Raw genomic sequence first — 17,737 nt, 5'->3', positions numbered from 1 at the left:
AGCTGTTATGTTTGAACATAATAACTTTTTAAAACTTACTTAGACAATTAAAATTGCTATGCTAGATAGAAGTAAATATGTTCTTTTAAAGTGCAGGCAAATTTAATTAACTCATTCAAACAGAAAGGGAAGATTTATCAATTAACTTCTGTACATTTGTATTAATTACATTCATAATATGTTATCAGCTACAACCACAGTATCTCCAAGCAGGATTATTCTATGGGTTCCAAGTAATAAATAGTCTAACAAAATTATAGTTTAGCCTAAATTCATTTATTAATTCACAGTAATTTAATAGTGGAAGAGTTCACTTTCATTTTCCTCACACATTACCCTTTGAGTCCAGATAATAGTGGAAATTCAGTACCTTCAATAAGACCAAAAGAATTCCATCAAATACGATTAGGGAGCAGGGCAGCTAAATTAAATGTTATGTAAGTGTTTTTAATACTTGTCTTGTCGTAGAGCTTTAAAAGTCTTTGCATTATCTTTGATTCTTCAATCTAATAAAGATAAATGTAAGTAAGATTCAGACTATACCAGATTACTCACAGTTCTAAAAGAAATGCTCCTACAAGTATTTGTTTCATTATTTCTGTCACTGGTCAATCTTAAACCATTGGGTTTGTGGTACTTAAGAGAGTTTCCTGTGCTTGATGATTACAGGAAAACAAATACTAATCCAAAATTACCACTTAAAAATAAGCTATATTCTATAGATATATAGTAATAGTCAATTTTTTTTCTCTAATTTTCTCATATCTTCCTTGGCAACTAGAGCTTGACAAGTATTGCGGAACTGTTTTTGCAAACATGTTTATTCTTGTTTGCTTTAAAGAAAAGTCAGGCTAATAGACTAAAGTCTTTTGTGTTAGCAAGCTGCAGAAAATTGAGTTTGCTCCTTTTAAGGTAAACAGCAATACAATTGTAAAAAAACCTGCAGGGACATGACTAGCAGGAAACATACAAATATTCTCATAAGACATTGTATTTTAAGAGACTCCAGGTTTGGGGAAGAGCTGTATTAGAAAGAGCTGTCTCAACAAAGAGGATTTTTGCATGCCTTGCATTTCTAAATATTACAATTATAATCAGCTTCTGGAAAATAGTGGAGATGTGGGACAATAAAAGGCCCACACTGTTGGCCAGGGCGGCGTGCACACAAAGAACTTCCTTGTGCTTCCTTGTCTTCGTCCAAACAATCAGTTTCCCATCCTGTTCTCACACAGCCATGACCAGATACTACCCGCCTGGCAGGTGGTCAGGAAAAACCCATAATCCTCAATACCCTGTTTTTTCTTGTGCTCAAAGCAGCTATCAAGCTCTTTTACAAAGCCAAGACAAGGAGTAAGTTTGATTCTCCTGGAAAGCCAGAAAGGGGCCAGAGTTTGTCTGGCATCCTACAAATTTTAAATTACTTAGCAAGCTGTGCTTGCAATACTGTTTTACGGTAGGTTATCGCTCTTGAAGATTACAGCATCAATGTGTAGACGTGGAGCTATAGAAACAGTACATGCTGTCATGATTTAGCCCGATATGTTTATGTCACAGCACAGACGAGCATGGAGTCATTTTCTTACGCTGTCTATTGTACAATACCTCCCTCTATGCTTCCCCTTGCCGTGCACCAAAAGAGAAAGCTTCTCCCAGCTATTCTTACACAGTAAAATAATGTCAATAATGTCATTGACTCTAAAGTAAGTTAACTTTGGAAATGCATATGAAATTAAAGAAAACGTGGTAATTTTCTTGTCTGCAAGCTAGCTCAGAATTAATTATATCCTCTGATTGAAAGGAACTATATGAGGGAGTTTATATGTTTCAAGCGCTATATATTTAGCTTCTTTTTTCATAAAGTATTTATTAGGATTTCACAGTAATGTGTCGTTTTACTATGGGGCATTCCACCCAACCTTCTCTAGCAAACAGTAGCTGCAAAAGTTGTCCATGCTCTGTCTGTTACGTCAGAATTCTGAGCAAAATGGAGATTTTATTTCTCCAAAACAGTTTCATCTGAATTTGTGTTTTATGTTAAAATTTCCCATGGCAAATGTGATTATAAAAAGTCTATTTGGGGGGGAGGGGGAAATACCAGTCTTTCACAGTAATCTTCACCATTACAGTTAAATTTCCAAATTATCAGCATCTAGAGCATAAACATTCAGGCTGCACAGGTTTTCAGACTCTCTTCAGAGAATTCCGCCTACAGTCCTGGCAAGATTATACCCAAACAAATCGGTGAGTTCCTCTCAGTTTTACTTGGAGTAAATGGAAGAAATAGCTTGGGTAGAACCTGTACCAGACATTTCTTAGGGCAGTTCCTACAGAAGATACGCTGAGCTGTGAAAACAACATAGCAAGATAAGAAAGGGAAGAGTTCTTATCTCTCTGCATCCAGCTTCAACATCGTTACGTGAAGAACTTTCTTTCACTGTAATTACAAGTCATACCATAATTTTTCCCTTGGGCAGCCCTAAAACAAGCCACCTGCAAAACTATCCCGGTCGCTAGCTGAGCAGGGGGAGGCTGCCTTTGACTTGTCAGTACCTCGGTAGCAAAGTCTGCATCGAACCCCATTGGTTTGAAAAGATGCAACACTTCTGGAGATCAGTCTGGACTTTTGGAGGACTTGGCCCTATCCTTGAGATGCTGATCAGTGTCATCCCTTGGGATGCTGGCCCACGTGCGGGAATTAATTTAGTCTGTTCAATGCTCAGCAGCACCTCATGCACACAGACAGCATTGTTCAGATTAGCCTCTGAATTGCTCCAACTTTTGACAAAAAAGAACTATAGGCTGTTGGTTTCAGATGTCAGAGGATTTGGCTACCATCGCCAAGCAAGCATAGGGTGTTGTTTTTTTCTTCCTACTTATATTACAGAGCCGTAGAAACAAAAAGTGAAAAAAACCTAGTGGGTTGTTTTGTTTCTTTCCTTTTGGCAGTACTCTATTTCTTGGTATATTATTTTCTAGCTGCCATCCGTTGTATTAAATCTACTAAACTCAATGAGACATACATAAGTAGGAGTATTTCGTAGTGGCCTAATGACATCTCAGCTGAAAAACAAGTTACAAGTATAATAGAAACTTCAAGTATTTTTATAACACTTACAAAGTTAAGATAACACCTACAGAGCTATGAACTTTCTAAAATAAGAAGGTTCCAGAGGTGCCTTATAATCAAAATATGTTTTGCAGGCATAAGCTAAATGACCTCGGGGACTTTCTTGTTTTGTCTGTTTCAATGGAGAATCTCTAATTTAAGGGGGGAAGGGAAAAACCTCCTTTTCTTCCAGTCTAGCGTACAAACAAGTCAGTGAAATAAGTCATGTGTTATTAAGAATCCTCTGTAGACCTTGTTTTCCATTTGGAGCCTTTTAAAACATAACCTGCAGAGTGTGGAGCATAATTAACAGTTAGAATAGTCAGGATTTGCGGGACAGTATAAATTAGGCCTGTTTGAAGTAGCTTTGTTAATCCTGTTTTCAAGAACCACCTATGCTGTCCCTAGAAATCTTAAACAAATTACATTGTGGTGGAGTTTGTGGCTCAGAATATATTTGTAATCAATAGAGGACATAGCCTGAGGTAAACTGAATTTAAATTACAAACTAAAGGTCTCATCTCATGAGGACGTGGAAGACCCTCAGTTCATTCTTAGTAAACGGTTATTGATACAGTGAACCTCCAAGCAGCATAGAGTCCCTCAATGTTTTCTATTTTTCTTGCCATGTTAAAAAAGGTTCCAGATTTAAACAATTTTTTTGTATTTCCCTGTAGGGCTTTGTACTTCCTTTCCTTCTCATCAAAAGTTTGCTGAATCTGATTAAGTAGTAGGATTAATGAAAATAAATGCATTAGATTTTTTTAACGTTTCATGTTAGCTCAAGATTTTGAGGGTTTTGCTTTCCCTTGATTTAAGACAAATTGAGAATGCCACCCATGCTAAGGAAGGTATAACTTAAGGTTACCATTGTTCCTCAGTCAAGGTGCTGTAGTTTCTCCTCTTCTGCCCCTTACCTCCTCCTTAGTGAAAGTTACCACGACATATATAAAAAATGAAGAGGAAAAAAGTGAGCTTACTAGTCAGTCTGCTGTGGCTCTTCTGTGACTGCTTGTTGTGCATTAGGCAAATGCAAGGAAATGTGACTTAGTTCATTATCGCCCAGCAGGATCACCTGGTCCCAGGTGTGTGCCCCAGCAATTCTGTTATTGAATAAGCTTCTCTGTCTAGTAACAGCTTTGGGTTTTCAGATCAAGAAACTGTAAACCAAATACCTGTAACAACTCTGCTGCTCTGAGATTCTTTGAACACATCTGGGAAAAACTGAGAGATCCCTTCAGAAGCATTTGACAATACCACGGCAGCAAAGTCAGTCGAAGCAATTCTTGGCAGCCATTTGTTACCTTTTCAGTTGGGCCAATACAGCAGGTCGTGGTACCACCCACTGAAAGGGATGGCATAATGAGCAAAAATGGTGAAAATACTGAAAGCAACAGAAGCTTCATAAGCCACTTTCACTGCCAAAGCTTACATCCAGTAACCCTAGCTGTGGACGTGCTGTAGAACCTAACAGCAAAGCAGGGCAGTGCGCTGGGTGGGTCCAGAGAATATGCTTAGCAGAAGGAAAGTGAAGAAATTATAATATTTCTTTGTCATTTTAGTGTGTAACCTGCCACACGAAAACTTGGTTGTCATTTGAAGAGTTAGAGGCTAAGGTCAGTCATTATACTATGAATCTGAGGAATTTTTAACCAGAAGATAGGTGCAAATGTCAGTGTAACTTGGGCTGTGCAGTTGAGTCAACACCTCCATAACATGGCCCGTAGCTACGTAAGCACAACCTTTGAAACAATGAATTTGTTAGCGAGATGGTATCTTGTAAGTCAGTAGCTCAAAACCAGTTTTCTTTTTAAATGCTATCATGATACCAGCAGCAAATTGCAGAAAAAATACAACTTCCCCTTTGTAAAAAAAGATGGAAAGAGGCTGCCTGCCGCCTTGCCATGGATGGCTGATGGGTATCAGAATTTCTGCAGTGATGTAGGAAAAAGTTTTGTTCGCTGATTTTTGAGAAATTAATATCCCATGGGTGGCTGGCTGTTACTAGGCAGAACTGCAGGGAAATAGCATTTCTTCTCCAAGCTGGCTTTCTAAATGACTTTCACACACTGATACCTGGGAATCATACCTCAGCACTCCTTAAGCTCGAGTGGTATTTATTCTCCTTCTCCGTCACTTGCGTTCAAAAAGTATGGGTGTCTCTCACTCCAGGCAGGCTTAAGGGAAGATGTAAATACTACAAGGCCAGTTACTTCCTAAGAAGTAAAGTTGCATTTCTGCTTCAGCAGCATAAATTGAGAGAAAGCCTTAGAACTAGTTCCAGCTTTGAAGCTGGATAAGGGAAGTCTTCCAACATTTGCTGTTGCCTTTTCTGAATCTCCGATCTTTTGTCCTTATTACGGCCATCAGGATGGAAAACTCTAAAGAGAAAGATAACAAGCATCACCAATTATTCTTATCAGATAATTCGAAATTGCGCTTCTAATGCAGGCTATTAATAACCTGCTTGATGTTGTTGTGCTACATGAAACGATCATGGACTTAAAAGTCCAAAATGTGTTCTTGATTAGACGTCATTAGTTTGATAAATATGCCAGGCCTTTCCACCACTGATTTGCAAAATTATTTTAGGTACCTTTTACACACTTCTGAATGATTTTAGATAGGCAATAAAGAACCAGGATTCTTTCTACCTTATCATTGCCATATGCTTTAATTAATGGGTTTAGGTATGTATTTCTAGAAGGAAAATCAACGTCTGTTTCCATTATGTCACACTTAGACTAAACACAATTGAGAGTAAAACATACTTTTCTAAAAACAGAATATGTTAAATAATTCAAAGGAGGTACACTCAATCCTTCAAATAACTGAGAGTATTAAAAAGGCATTCTTTAAATAAATAAACATTAAAAATAAAGCCAGCGAAATAGCACTGGTTACAATTAACAGTGAGCAATTTAAAATCTTTAGCTCAGCCTTATAGCATTCTGGAAGATGCGTTATCCCTTGTCAGTGACTGCCAGAGCAGAACCTATTCAAAGTGGAAGAACTTGAAAAACCATTGCTAAACCCGTGGAAGGAACTGCAAGGTTGAGAAATCCAAAACACAAGAGGGCTTTTTAACTTTGGACTTCAGCCTTTCATATGCAACTTGTAAATCTTCCCAGGATAAGCACAGAGCAATCATCTTATATTCTAAAATTAATCTTAGTGTTTGGGGTTGGACCTGTGTAAGAAAATAGGGAGGGAAGGGACTTTTCTCGGGAAGAAGTGTGGTTCTTTCCTTACTTCCCTCATGTTCAGTTTGTGTTGGTTTTAGTTTGGGTTATTCAGCTCTAGAGAGCAGAAACTTAAAATTACTGACAACCCAATATTCGTCTGTTGCTAACTTGAATACTTTGAAATGAGGAAACAAAAATGGTTATAATCTTGTATTTAGCTTCGATGTCATAGCGTGTGTGTGTTTTCTGAAGAGCAGGTGGAATCTTATGGGTGGTTATGGCAAAGGGCATAAGGCTTAAGCCAGCATTGTATCTTTTTCTCACAGCAGCGTATAGAGGTACATGAATTTTACAGAACTAAATAAATATGGCTTTTGGAACACACGGATGGACTGCAGGCCAGCAATGTCAGTGTATGTGTTATTGGCCACGTGAGATGGCTGTTAAAGTGAATCTTTGCAAACATGCCTGTTTCTCCTTCCCCATCTGTCTGTTTAACCAGTCCCATATTGCTCATGCCGCAGGTTGTGAGCTGTGTATCTCTGAAACTAGGTATTTATTAGCATCAGTCCAGGTACTGTGATGTTCTCTTCAGGTTTTGATAGAGCTGTATTTGCAGGTACATTCAAAATGTCCAGTGCTGTAATGCTGGAAACCTGGCCATTCTAAAAGCAATTGAAATAAGTTCTTGCTGGAGTTACAAAAACATGACTCCTGTTTTGAACTGGATTGCAGAAGAACAAGAGTTTGGTTTTCTCAAGTGGTGAAACATGAGGAGGAACTTCTTTACTTGGAGGGTGGCAGAGCACTGGAACAGGCTGCCCAGAGCGGTGGTGGAGTCTCCGTCTCAGGAGACATTCAAAACCCGCCTGGACGCGTTCCTGTGCAACCTGCTGTAGGTGACCCTGCTCTGGCAGGGGGTTGGACTAGGTGATCTCCAGAGGTCCCTTCCAACCCCTGCCATTCTGTGATTCTGCGATAAATAACAGCACTGCAACATTCCAGTTACGTTTTGTCTCTCACAGATACAGAACTTTATCTTTTTTTCCTCCTTCTTGCAGGGACTTAAAGCAGCCGACAATGACCCTACAGCCCCACCTTATGACTCCCTCTTAGTCTTTGACTATGAAGGAAGTGGCTCCACTGCTGGATCCTTGAGCTCTCTTAACTCCTCAAGTAGTGGTGGTGAGCAAGACTATGACTACCTAAATGACTGGGGCCCACGTTTCAAGAAACTTGCCGATATGTACGGTGGAGGTGATGACTGAACTTCAAAGTGAACTTTGTTTTTGGACAAGTACAAACATTTCAACTGATATTCCCCAAAAGCATACAGAAGCTAGGCTTTAACTTTGTAGTCTACTAGCACAAGTGCTTGCTGAAGGCTTTGGCTTAGGCTGCAAATCAATTTGGGCTCCGTGGAATATCAGTGATCCAATGCTGTTTGGAAAAAAATATTGAGCTCAGTTACACTTGAATTTTACAGTACAGAAGCACTGGGATTTTATGTGCCTTTTTGTACCTTTTTCAGATCGGAATTAGTTTTATGTTTAAGGCTTTAATGGTACTGATTTATGAAATGATGCATTAAAGAGACAAAATATGTTGGGGTGGGGAGGAGTAAGGTGAAACACAATATGCTTCAACATGCTTTTGTTACATCGCATTGCTTTTATTAAAATAAGGAGATTAAAAAGAAACAAAAAAAATCCTCATGGAACAATTTTATTATCTGGGAGAGAAGACCATGAGGTGGAACAATGTACATTACTTCTAGTTTTAGATGTTAGGGGATTTTTTTCACTAAAATTCTAAAACTTATGCAGCTGGTTGCAAATAAAGGGAGTTTTCATATCACCAGTTTGTAGCAGAATTGATTTTTTTTTTTCTTATGCTAGAATGTTAGACACATTTTGGTCTTAATCCATGTACACTTTTTTCTTTTTTTTTTTTTAATTTCTAGTATTTTTTTCCCACTTCACTGTAAAAATGGTATGTGTACATAATGTTTTATTGGCATAGTCTGTGGAGAAGTGCAGAAACTTCAGAACACGTGTATGTATTATTTGGACTATGGATTCAGGTTTTTGCATGTTTATATCTTTCGTTATGGATAAAGTATTTACAAAACAGGTTGCAAACAAGTGACATTGATTCAATTGTTGAACTGTAGTTAGAGTACTCAATATTTTTTTTATTTTTATTTTTATTATTTTTTTGGTTTGGGGAGGGAGAAAAGTTCTTAGCACAAAAGTTTTACATAATTTGTACCAAAAAAAAGGGGGGGGAGGGGAGTTCGCCTGATACTGGTGGCACGAGTAAATATACAGTATGTTTTGGGGGCGGGGAGGGAAGGGGGAAGGAGCTTTCAAACTGGAGAGACTTCTGAGAACAGCTTTGCCTCTGTATTGTGTACCAGAATATGAATGATACACCTCTGACCCCAACGTTCTGAATAAAATGCTAATTTTGGATCCGGTGCTTGGTTTGGCATTTTTTGTCCTACCTGGGCAGCCCTGACTATAGTAAATAAAAAGGACACAAAGTGCGTTTGAGTTTTGTCAGAAGTTAGGTGCGCTTTAGCATTCCGTACTGCTGGGCTGAAAATACACTGCACGTAGAAGAAAGTTTGGCACAGATTTGGAAGGCAAGTTCCCAGGTGAAAGCAAAGCGCTCTGTGCCATTTCTGAGAATTCCGAATTTTCAGTTCCACCTCGATGGCTATCTCTTCGGTTTAATGTACATTATCTAAATAACAGAGCTTGCATCATTTTTGGCTCATTTCTAGACTGACAGTTTAATGATTGTGTGATTATGCTGCGGGTTGCATAAATAAAGTAAATTGCAGATCCTGGCAGTCATCTGCCACCTGGACTTTCTTACGCTGAAGTAAAGACGAGCCCATGATAACTTCAGTGCGCATCAGATTGTGTCCTTCAAGGTGGTGCTCACGGTCATGGAGCTTTATCAAAAAGTCCCATTAGGAGATTAGCTATTACTAAACATGTTTCTAACCTGTTACAATGATTTATTTGCGAACAAAGCAAACCTAGTAGGTACAGCAGTTCCGCCGCCTTTCACTTGCCACAATCTGCTCAGGTTTAATGTCTACATTTACACTCATTAAGGACCTAATGGTGAACAGTGTGAAGCTCAAACTCGGCAGAAAAGCCGCAGTTCCGCAGTCTGTTGAGAGAACTGGAGCAGCGGGAGGGGATCCCAGGCACCGGGACTGGCGTAGCGTCCTTCTGCGCTGGGAAGGCTGGGCAGGGGCTTAGCCTGTGGGTGATGCTCTTCAGCGTGGTGCCGCCCCAGTGCTTCCTCAGCACTCAAACTGTAATTTACAGAAATGGACTATGACTTCCAGAGGCAAATCCTGAAATCTTAAAGCTGCATGTGAGGTATCTCTTTTTCATGGGCACGTCTCCTTTCTTCCTCTCCTTCCTGATGATGCCTGTGAAAGCTGAGAGGTAGCAATCCTCTCAGACTGGGATATAACATTTCAGTGTCTGCCTAGCTGGCTATTATTTATCTCATGCATATGTAACTATAGCTTGATGCTGTAAGAAAGCCTTGATTTTTCAGTAATGTGTCCAAATTGTCAGTGACCTTCTTTAAGCTATTTCCATATTAATTAGCAGTGTGGGGAAAAAAAGATGTGGAGCAGGACATAAAAATGAAAACCTGGCTCTGCATAGTTAAGTCAGGAAAACTTTTATAAAGGGCAGGATTTAAACTGTAAATGCACGTTAAATAAGCAAAAGGCCACTTTTAGCACATTGATTTTCCTTCTTCTGTCATTTATGCAAAAATGTATTTTAAGCATAATAATTCTATTATCGTTTCTTGGAACCAACAAAGTGGAAATGCTAGAAGAATTTTATTTAATTGACATCGAATGGTGAAAGAGATACGGAGGGGGAAAGATTTGTGAAAGGTTTTCAGTTTTGGCTATAGTACATTTTTTTGTTAAAATGGAGCAGAGGTCGTCTTTTATGAGCACTCAGCTCTTTTGCACAGCAATAGGAGCTTTATCTTGATCAGACAATCTTCCAGCTCTATCTACAGCTGCTCTGAAATAGTAGCAACGGTTCTCAAGCCTAGTGTTAGGTCAGCATTAGGTTTGCTGAACAGAACAAAGGGTAAATCATTTTTATGCATCTCAAATGCTTTTACAAGAAAAAAAAATAATGTTTGAACTGATCCCCTTTCATCAAGTTTCATGTTGGTTCTTATTCTAGAAATGTGCAACCAGGTTTTGTACCCATAATACATGCATAAACCCCTGTTGGAGGACTGCACGGAGAGAAAGGGGATGGCTGAACTTTAGACCCTACAGCTGTCTTGGGAAATTCCTGCAGCCTCTTTTGGAAATGGGATTTGGCAGTGATCTGTATTATCTCTGCCTTGTAGATGTTGTATCCAAGGGAAGTTACTGGCAAGAAATAAGTCTGTAGGAACTTTCCTATCTCAGCCTTTCTACAATTTGTATTTTCTCTCAATGATGGTCCTTCGTAGCCTATTCCTTCTGAACTTCAGGGGCGAAAAAGGTGGAGAAGTGTGTTTTGGGGGAATAAAGATCTCAAGTGGATACTTGAGGCCTTACATGTGGGCGGATCTAGTTTCCTGTGCTTCCTCTGGAATTGCCAAGCATTGGTGAAGGATGTTAATACTTATCCCATAACAGCCTAAAACATACTTATCATGCTCCCTCCAAGTAGCTGAACCGAGTGACGTTTGAGTTGTCACTTGGTGATTTTACTGGTGGTGATGTGCTCTTGGCTGTGCTGTAGCACTGTTAGAAGCCGGCTATAAAGCTCACTGATCTTTCTGAATGCAAAAAACTCACATAAATCAGTTTGGTAGGGCAGACAATGAGCACTGACTTCTTCCCCTCACTCCAATTTATTGTCTTGCTTGACTCTGCTTTATAAATGTTTATAAATTCATGTAACTTTTAAACAGAAGATGTTTGTGTCTGTATTGCACTGGTTTGCAGACAGGAGATGTTTCTCACTTGTGAACAAAAATATTTTAAATGGCCATTTATTTTCTTCTGGTGCCAAAGTAGCAAAGTCACTCTGATGCTAAAAGCCACATAAAATCTGTTTCTTGGGAGCTCTGTTTCTTGGTATGTAGCATTTTTTGGAACCCTACCAAGCTGCTTACCATGAAGAACATTTATATCTACTCTGCCGTGGTCTCATTCACCTTAACACGCAAGGGAAAATGTCTTCTGGCAGGTGATGGGGGACACATCCCCAGAAGGGTCTCTCAGACCTGTCTGTAGTCATTCAAGATGTCTCAGGTAAGCCACTGCCAATTCTTACCTTGCACAGCCACTCCCACCTTCTGAAGGAGCCTTCTTTCTAGCGGGAGTAGTGAGCTTTTGGCAGATTTACCTTTCTGGATCAGGCATGTGCAAGCAAAGTCCCTGCTTTTACCTCAGTCAATATTAATTATTGAAATAAAATGTAGAAAAGTCACTGAAATTCCTTAATACCTAATTCACAATGGAGTTATTTTATACGCAGTTTTCCTCATTCAGCCAGAGATGATCTAGATTTGTACGATGTCCTTACTTTTTTCATTTCCTTCACATTTCTTTACATAAGCTGTACTTTTACTGTAGGAAAGGATCTTTTCTAGGAGTTTCTCTAAAGCATAGGATAATTGCCCTTGACTTAATATGTGTCACAGAAATAATGAGGAAGCTTCAGGAATAATGAAAAAATTTTCCCCTTAGCAACAAAGCCCAGCTGGGAAATCGAAGAGGAGAAGAATGGCTCAGGAAAAAAGGCTAAGCGCTTCCCACGGGGACTCAAGGTGCCTTCCATCATACAGATCGGGAAAGAGCATCCCATTTGTTAGGGACCCTTTGATCAGTCAAGGCACTCTCCATCCAGGCTGCTGCTTCTGTACTGGCCAAATGGCTTTTTTGGTGTAGTGGAGGACTTGGAGAAGCCTCTTCTCCGGAGCTCCTGGTGTCATGCTGCTGCTTTTCCTGCTGGGGTACGTGCCACCACCGAGCTTTCACAATTTTTGCCCTCAGTTTACCTACATAGTTGAACAGTGCCATATCTCAAATCAGGCTCTACATATTCTTCAGTTTACAGCCTCAAAGAATCGAGGCCTCAGTCTTGTTTTGGTTTGGGTGTTTTGCTGTGGACTGCAGGATGTGTTCTCAACACAGCAATAGCTGGGAGGACTTGTCTTCCTTTTCAAAGTTTACTGTCCCCAACAGCATTTTTCCCCTGCAACCTCTGTGGATTTCTAGAACATCAACAAAGCCAGCAATTGCCAGTAACACGGTAGCTACTTAGATTTCAGATTCGTATGCTCTTTTGATTTTTCTGTCACAGAAGAGCATACGCTAATGTGGTGATAATGGGAAGTTGCAACCCCCATAGAGCTTTTTGAAAGGTCAGTCAGGGTGAGGTGGTGGGCATGTGCTCTCTGAACTGCTCCCCGCATAGCTCTGGCTGCAGAGAATGCATCTGTGTGTGTGTGATGGAACTGCTGGCGCTCAGAGGATTTAAGTGTAGTCACAGCTCTCTTCCCCTCTTCCCTGAGCACGCGAAAGCCACCCACATACCACTCCTGAAACGCAAAACCTGGAGCTCACGGGCACCCACAAGTGTCACCTCAGTCCTCCCCACCGTTCCCTTATCACCTTTACAACCAGCCACTACCTGGATGAGGCGATCGTTATTTTCTCAATGCTTTCATCTTTCTTCTCCTCCCCCCACCTTATGAGAGACGGATTTTTAGAAAGTATTTAGGACCATTTGTCTCTTATTAGCGAAGGGCATGCTCTCTGGTTTATGAATTACTGTTGGTGCTTGCCGCATTTTCCTCTCCTAGTATACGTTTTTAAACCCCTTTTGGTTTGCATTAACAAATTCTACTTTCTTAGTTCTCTTGGCAAGCCCAAGAGAATGTTTCTGCTTTCCTCTTCCCCGTTTTCAGTTTGTGTAACCAGCTCTTTTGCTGCTGTTTTCAGACCTTTGATCAACCTCCTGTAACTGAACAAAATGGTCAAACTCTTCTTCCTTGAAGCGGCTGATTTTTTTTTTTTCCTTTTAGTGGGGAAAGTTCTTGTTGCCTTTGTATTTTCCTGTGTGGCACCCAGAAAAAAAATTGATTTTGCATCGTTCAAAATGGCTTATATTTATTTCTATTTCTTAAAATCAGTTTCTTTAGAGAGGGTTTTTTTTTTTAACCCTAATGCATTTGTAAACCTCATGGTGGTACGCATTTATGTAATTTCGTGAAACCACCTTCAGGTGGTTCACCCCCTCCCACAGAGCCTAAATACTGGTTCTGAAAGCAACATATTTCGCTCTGGGTATGAGTAATGAATGGTAGCATCGTGCAAATTACTTTTATACTCCTGCTTCTGAAGATTAAATTTGTTGATGTGGGTATGTATAGATAGACAGATCTGTGGGCCCACCCCTTCTGGGTTCCATGTTACAGAAGTTTGATTATTACATTACATTTGTTATCTGCAGTACTGCAGGGGGAGCTTATAAAACCCCAGCTGTCTCTGTGCTCCATACATCAAAAGTAATGGCCAGATAATCAAAATTATGTTCCAATTCTAGAACATTCATTACTGGTGGCATTGTATAAAGCAGTTATAAAAACAAGCAGAGTTTTTGTGCTGGGATGATTAGAAGGAATTACACTAAAAACATAGAATCATTGCTGGTATGTTTTGTCTTGAAGTTAATAAAGAGCAGTTTGCTCAGCAAGGTTATTTTAAGATAAACTGAGAAATAAACAAAAATGAATCTTTTAGCCTGACCTAGTCAGGAAGCAATATTCTGTGCCCTATCTTTCTGAGAACTGATTTTTCCTCATTTGGGCAGAATGAAGGCAACCAAGAAAAACAACCAAAAAAAGTAAAACCAACCCTTAAAAACTCCTCGTGGAATGGGAGAGGCAACTTCAAAGACCTGCTCTGCTGTCGTGTCTCATAGCAGAAGAATTCTGGGCTATGGCCGAGTTTTTTGATCTTCCCATTTTTTTGTGTGGCAAGAATTCACACTGACTAGAGCCTGAATAATCTGACTGCAGAGTGTCTTAAGTCCAAGCTCTAACTTTGAGTTAGTTGCTTTTGTGTTTCCTGTTTTTCCTTGTTGTTAATTAGTCCTATGACTAATTAAATATTTGCTGTTCCTGAGAAAAGACTAAAGCCTCAACTACTGTTTGGGATGTAAAAAGCCCCAGTCCATGCTCAGGAACAGGGAACGGTGCCTTGGTATTTTATATGCCAAGCGAACGCCATTCTTTTGAAAACAGCCTCTTGAATTTTGCTATGAAAATCTCTGGAAAGCTCTAGATTTTATCCTGAAGGAAACAGATCACGAATCCTTTGCAGTTATTCACAAAATAAATTGTTTGCTGGACTTTCCCACTCAGCCTTTGAAGGCAAGACTCAAATGGCAATAAGGTTTTCATACAGGACGAGGACCAAAAAGAAACATTTTGAGCACAAGCCTTCAGCCTTGTCCTTCAGGGACCGGAAGGCAAACCCTCTTGCTGAATAGCAGTCCATCAGGTCACGTTCTCATGAAAAATTTTGCCACTTTGAAATCCAGTAGTGTCAACGTGTCTGCTGGAGCAATGCGTTACAGAGCATAACTAAGAGTGGCAGGATACAGCCCTTCAAAAGTGGGTTCAGTGACAAAGCTCCTGAGTCAATGGAGATGCTCCTGTTGTGGATGCTCCCAAATCTGCATTTGTCTCAGAGAAAACATTTACACCTGTAATATTTCTGCAGCCGTATACAGTAGTATATGAAGCTAAATAACCTTGGATAACCAGTAATACAAGCACGAATATCTTTGTTTCAGAAAATGGAGACTGACATAACAATTTCAAGTTGTTCTCAAGTGTCAGTTGACTTCTTTTTGAAAAATATCCTTTAATGACTTTATGTTTATTACAACTCACTGTATTCACTAAGTTGCTGAACTCTGGACCGTGCTGTGATGACAGGCGACCCTATTTAAATGAGGTTTTACAGAAAGCTGTTTCAGAACTGGGTATTTGGAAGAGAATTTTGATGGCAATTTTGTTGGTTGATGGTCTCAAAGACCACTAGACACTCGAACCTTTAGTAGCTGTCACGGGGATATCAGATCAGCTGCCATTCTAGAGGAAAGGGAAAAGATGACTCCATGAAATTAGATTTCAACACTGCTGCAGTCATACATACAATTGAAAAAGCGTATAGTAAAGTGCTGGGTCATGAGCTATATGCCGTGTAAGTATTTATTGTAGGTCTGTGGGCTGCAGTCCCTGATCATTCAATACACCCTCACAGTGATGGTGATTTTACAAGGACAGGATTCATAATCAGCGTCAAATAAAACATCAGGCTTCCCTGAAGATCATCACAAGGTTGTTTGTTATCCCAACTCACATGAATATGTCATACTTCGGTGTATTTGTGCATCTTATTGCAGGGGAGATTTTCTCCACCACTTGAAAGTCCTTGCGAGTCTTAAGAGTGCTAATTTTTGTTACTTGAATATAACACTGTGTGGGATCCCCCACAAAAAAAATATGTTTGTGAATGTCCATTTAATAAAGAGTATCAGGAAATTAGAGTAGAAAAGGACAGATTATAATAATACCCCATTGACAACAGCGTATAAATTTGCCCATTGCAGTTAAAAGAGGTCTTTCATGACAGCATCATCCTGTTGTGACCTTTCTGTAATTCTAAAACTGCAACAAAATGGGTATAATTTTGGAACTGGAGAAGTAGGGATGGAACGGGCACTTATTCTGTGGTCATGAAGATTTGGGACTTGTGACCCCCCTCAGTGAAAATGAAATTGCTAATGTCAACCCATCTCTGGCAGACGGCACCTCGCATTGATTTTATACATAATTCAGGACAATTGACAGCCCTTTGAGGACAAGCTGGAGACTGATGCGTTATGGAGGCTAAATTGCTTCTCCCTTCTGGAAAAGAGGGTCCCTTGAGGCCACAATTTATGTTTAATGGTTTGACAGTTGGGACGGCAAAGAAGTGGGGCTACGCTATGGCTGATGTGAAGATACTCACAGCGCAGTAGTGGCACAGTAAAAAACTGCCTCCTCTGAAATTGTTATTGTCATAAGATAGCCAAGGCCCCCTTTTCCTCCCTCTGTCTTGCCACAAGCTGTAGTAAAAGAAATCTGAGCACCTTACCCATGTTTAGTTTGGCGTATACAGTACCAGATGTATTGCGTGTGCGATGGGCTGGCAGGCCAGCCGTGGTAAAGCCTAATCAGCAGAAAAGAAGAGCTGATGGGAAAATAGCGCAGCTTCCTTGCTGATGCTCTTCTGCCTTTTTCACTGGTTGTATTGCTCAGACAAATGAGCAGCTGTGGGATAAACCTGGGCATAAAACTGAAACGTGTCCATTTCCTTTAACTACCCGGGTCTGAGCTTCCACTGCGGCTCCCGGGTAGTTCTGATGGGATCTCTCCAGGGTAAGAGAAAAGGCACAAGCACTTCTGATGAAGCAGCTGCTAATGCCCAACCTGGTTCACCCCACATTGCCAGGGGTGGGCAAATGTGAAATACTAAGCCTGAGGGTACATTTTGTTCTTCGACGTCTCATAGAAAATCTTTTTACTCCAAGAAGCACCACCTCCGCCAACAGCAGGTGCACAGCTCTCAGCACGGTGCCCTGGTTTTGGCCATGAAGATGGACCGTCTCTGGCCACCACGTGCGTCATGCAGGATTAGAACCAGGACAGAAAATTCCGTTCCTGAGCTAGACGTCACCAGAATTCCCACTTTGCTGAAGAGGTCTGTTTATTTCTGAGTACTAGCAAAAATATCTCTGCTGTTTGGGAACAATAGTAGCTGAAACCCATTGTTCTATCCTATTTTCTTTTATTTGTTTATGTGAGTCAGTGATGAACACAGTCTGTATTCATTGATGGTACGCAAAATTCAGTACATGTAAGAAACTATTCTTACAGTGTAATCAGACAATTAGATGTTTTGTCACCGCCTTGCACTGTTTAGTATGAAGTACTTTGAATGACAATATGGCAGCTCTTTCCAGCAAACTTTACAGGCTGCTTGTTGCAAGCCGTGAGTTAACTTTAATTGGGTGTCCTGAGATTTACCACAAGGAAGGTAATAACCTCAGTACAACAGCAAGAAGCTACATCTTTTCACTGTTGCCGGTGTTGTAAATAAAAGCTAATTTTCCAACGGACTCACTCGTTCTCCAGTGATCAGGTTTACCAAAAGAGGTATAACCTGATCCCATAATTTCTGCAGACTCTGTAATATGCAAACACGACAGTGATCCAAGTGGCACCATGGATGAATGAATAGATGGGGGTGGGGGCTGACAAAGCAGAACTACTTTTTGAAATAACAACATGAATTTTATTGAAACAGCAATGAGTTGTTTGCCCTTTTATT

At 40.2% G+C, this 17,737-nt stretch overlaps 1 protein-coding gene across 1 annotated transcript in view; it reads left to right on the top strand.

Annotated features, from left to right (window-relative positions):
• Positions 1-8,765, top strand: part of CDH2 (cadherin 2) — a 119,918-nt gene extending 111,153 nt beyond the window's left edge. The window contains exon 16 of the mRNA XM_063326770.1: positions 7,353-8,765. Coding sequence (XP_063182840.1) covers positions 7,353-7,559 — 207 coding nt within the window. The 3' untranslated portion in view covers positions 7,560-8,765. The remainder of the gene's footprint in view (positions 1-7,352) is intronic.
• The last annotated feature ends 8,972 nt before the right edge of the window (positions 8,766-17,737 follow it).

This window comes from Chroicocephalus ridibundus, chromosome 2 (genome assembly GCF_963924245.1).
Source record: "Chroicocephalus ridibundus chromosome 2, bChrRid1.1, whole genome shotgun sequence".
NCBI lineage: Eukaryota > Metazoa > Chordata > Aves > Charadriiformes > Laridae > Chroicocephalus > Chroicocephalus ridibundus.
The sequence above is the reverse complement of the archived record's forward strand: the minus strand, read 5'-3'. Positions and strand labels throughout refer to the sequence as shown.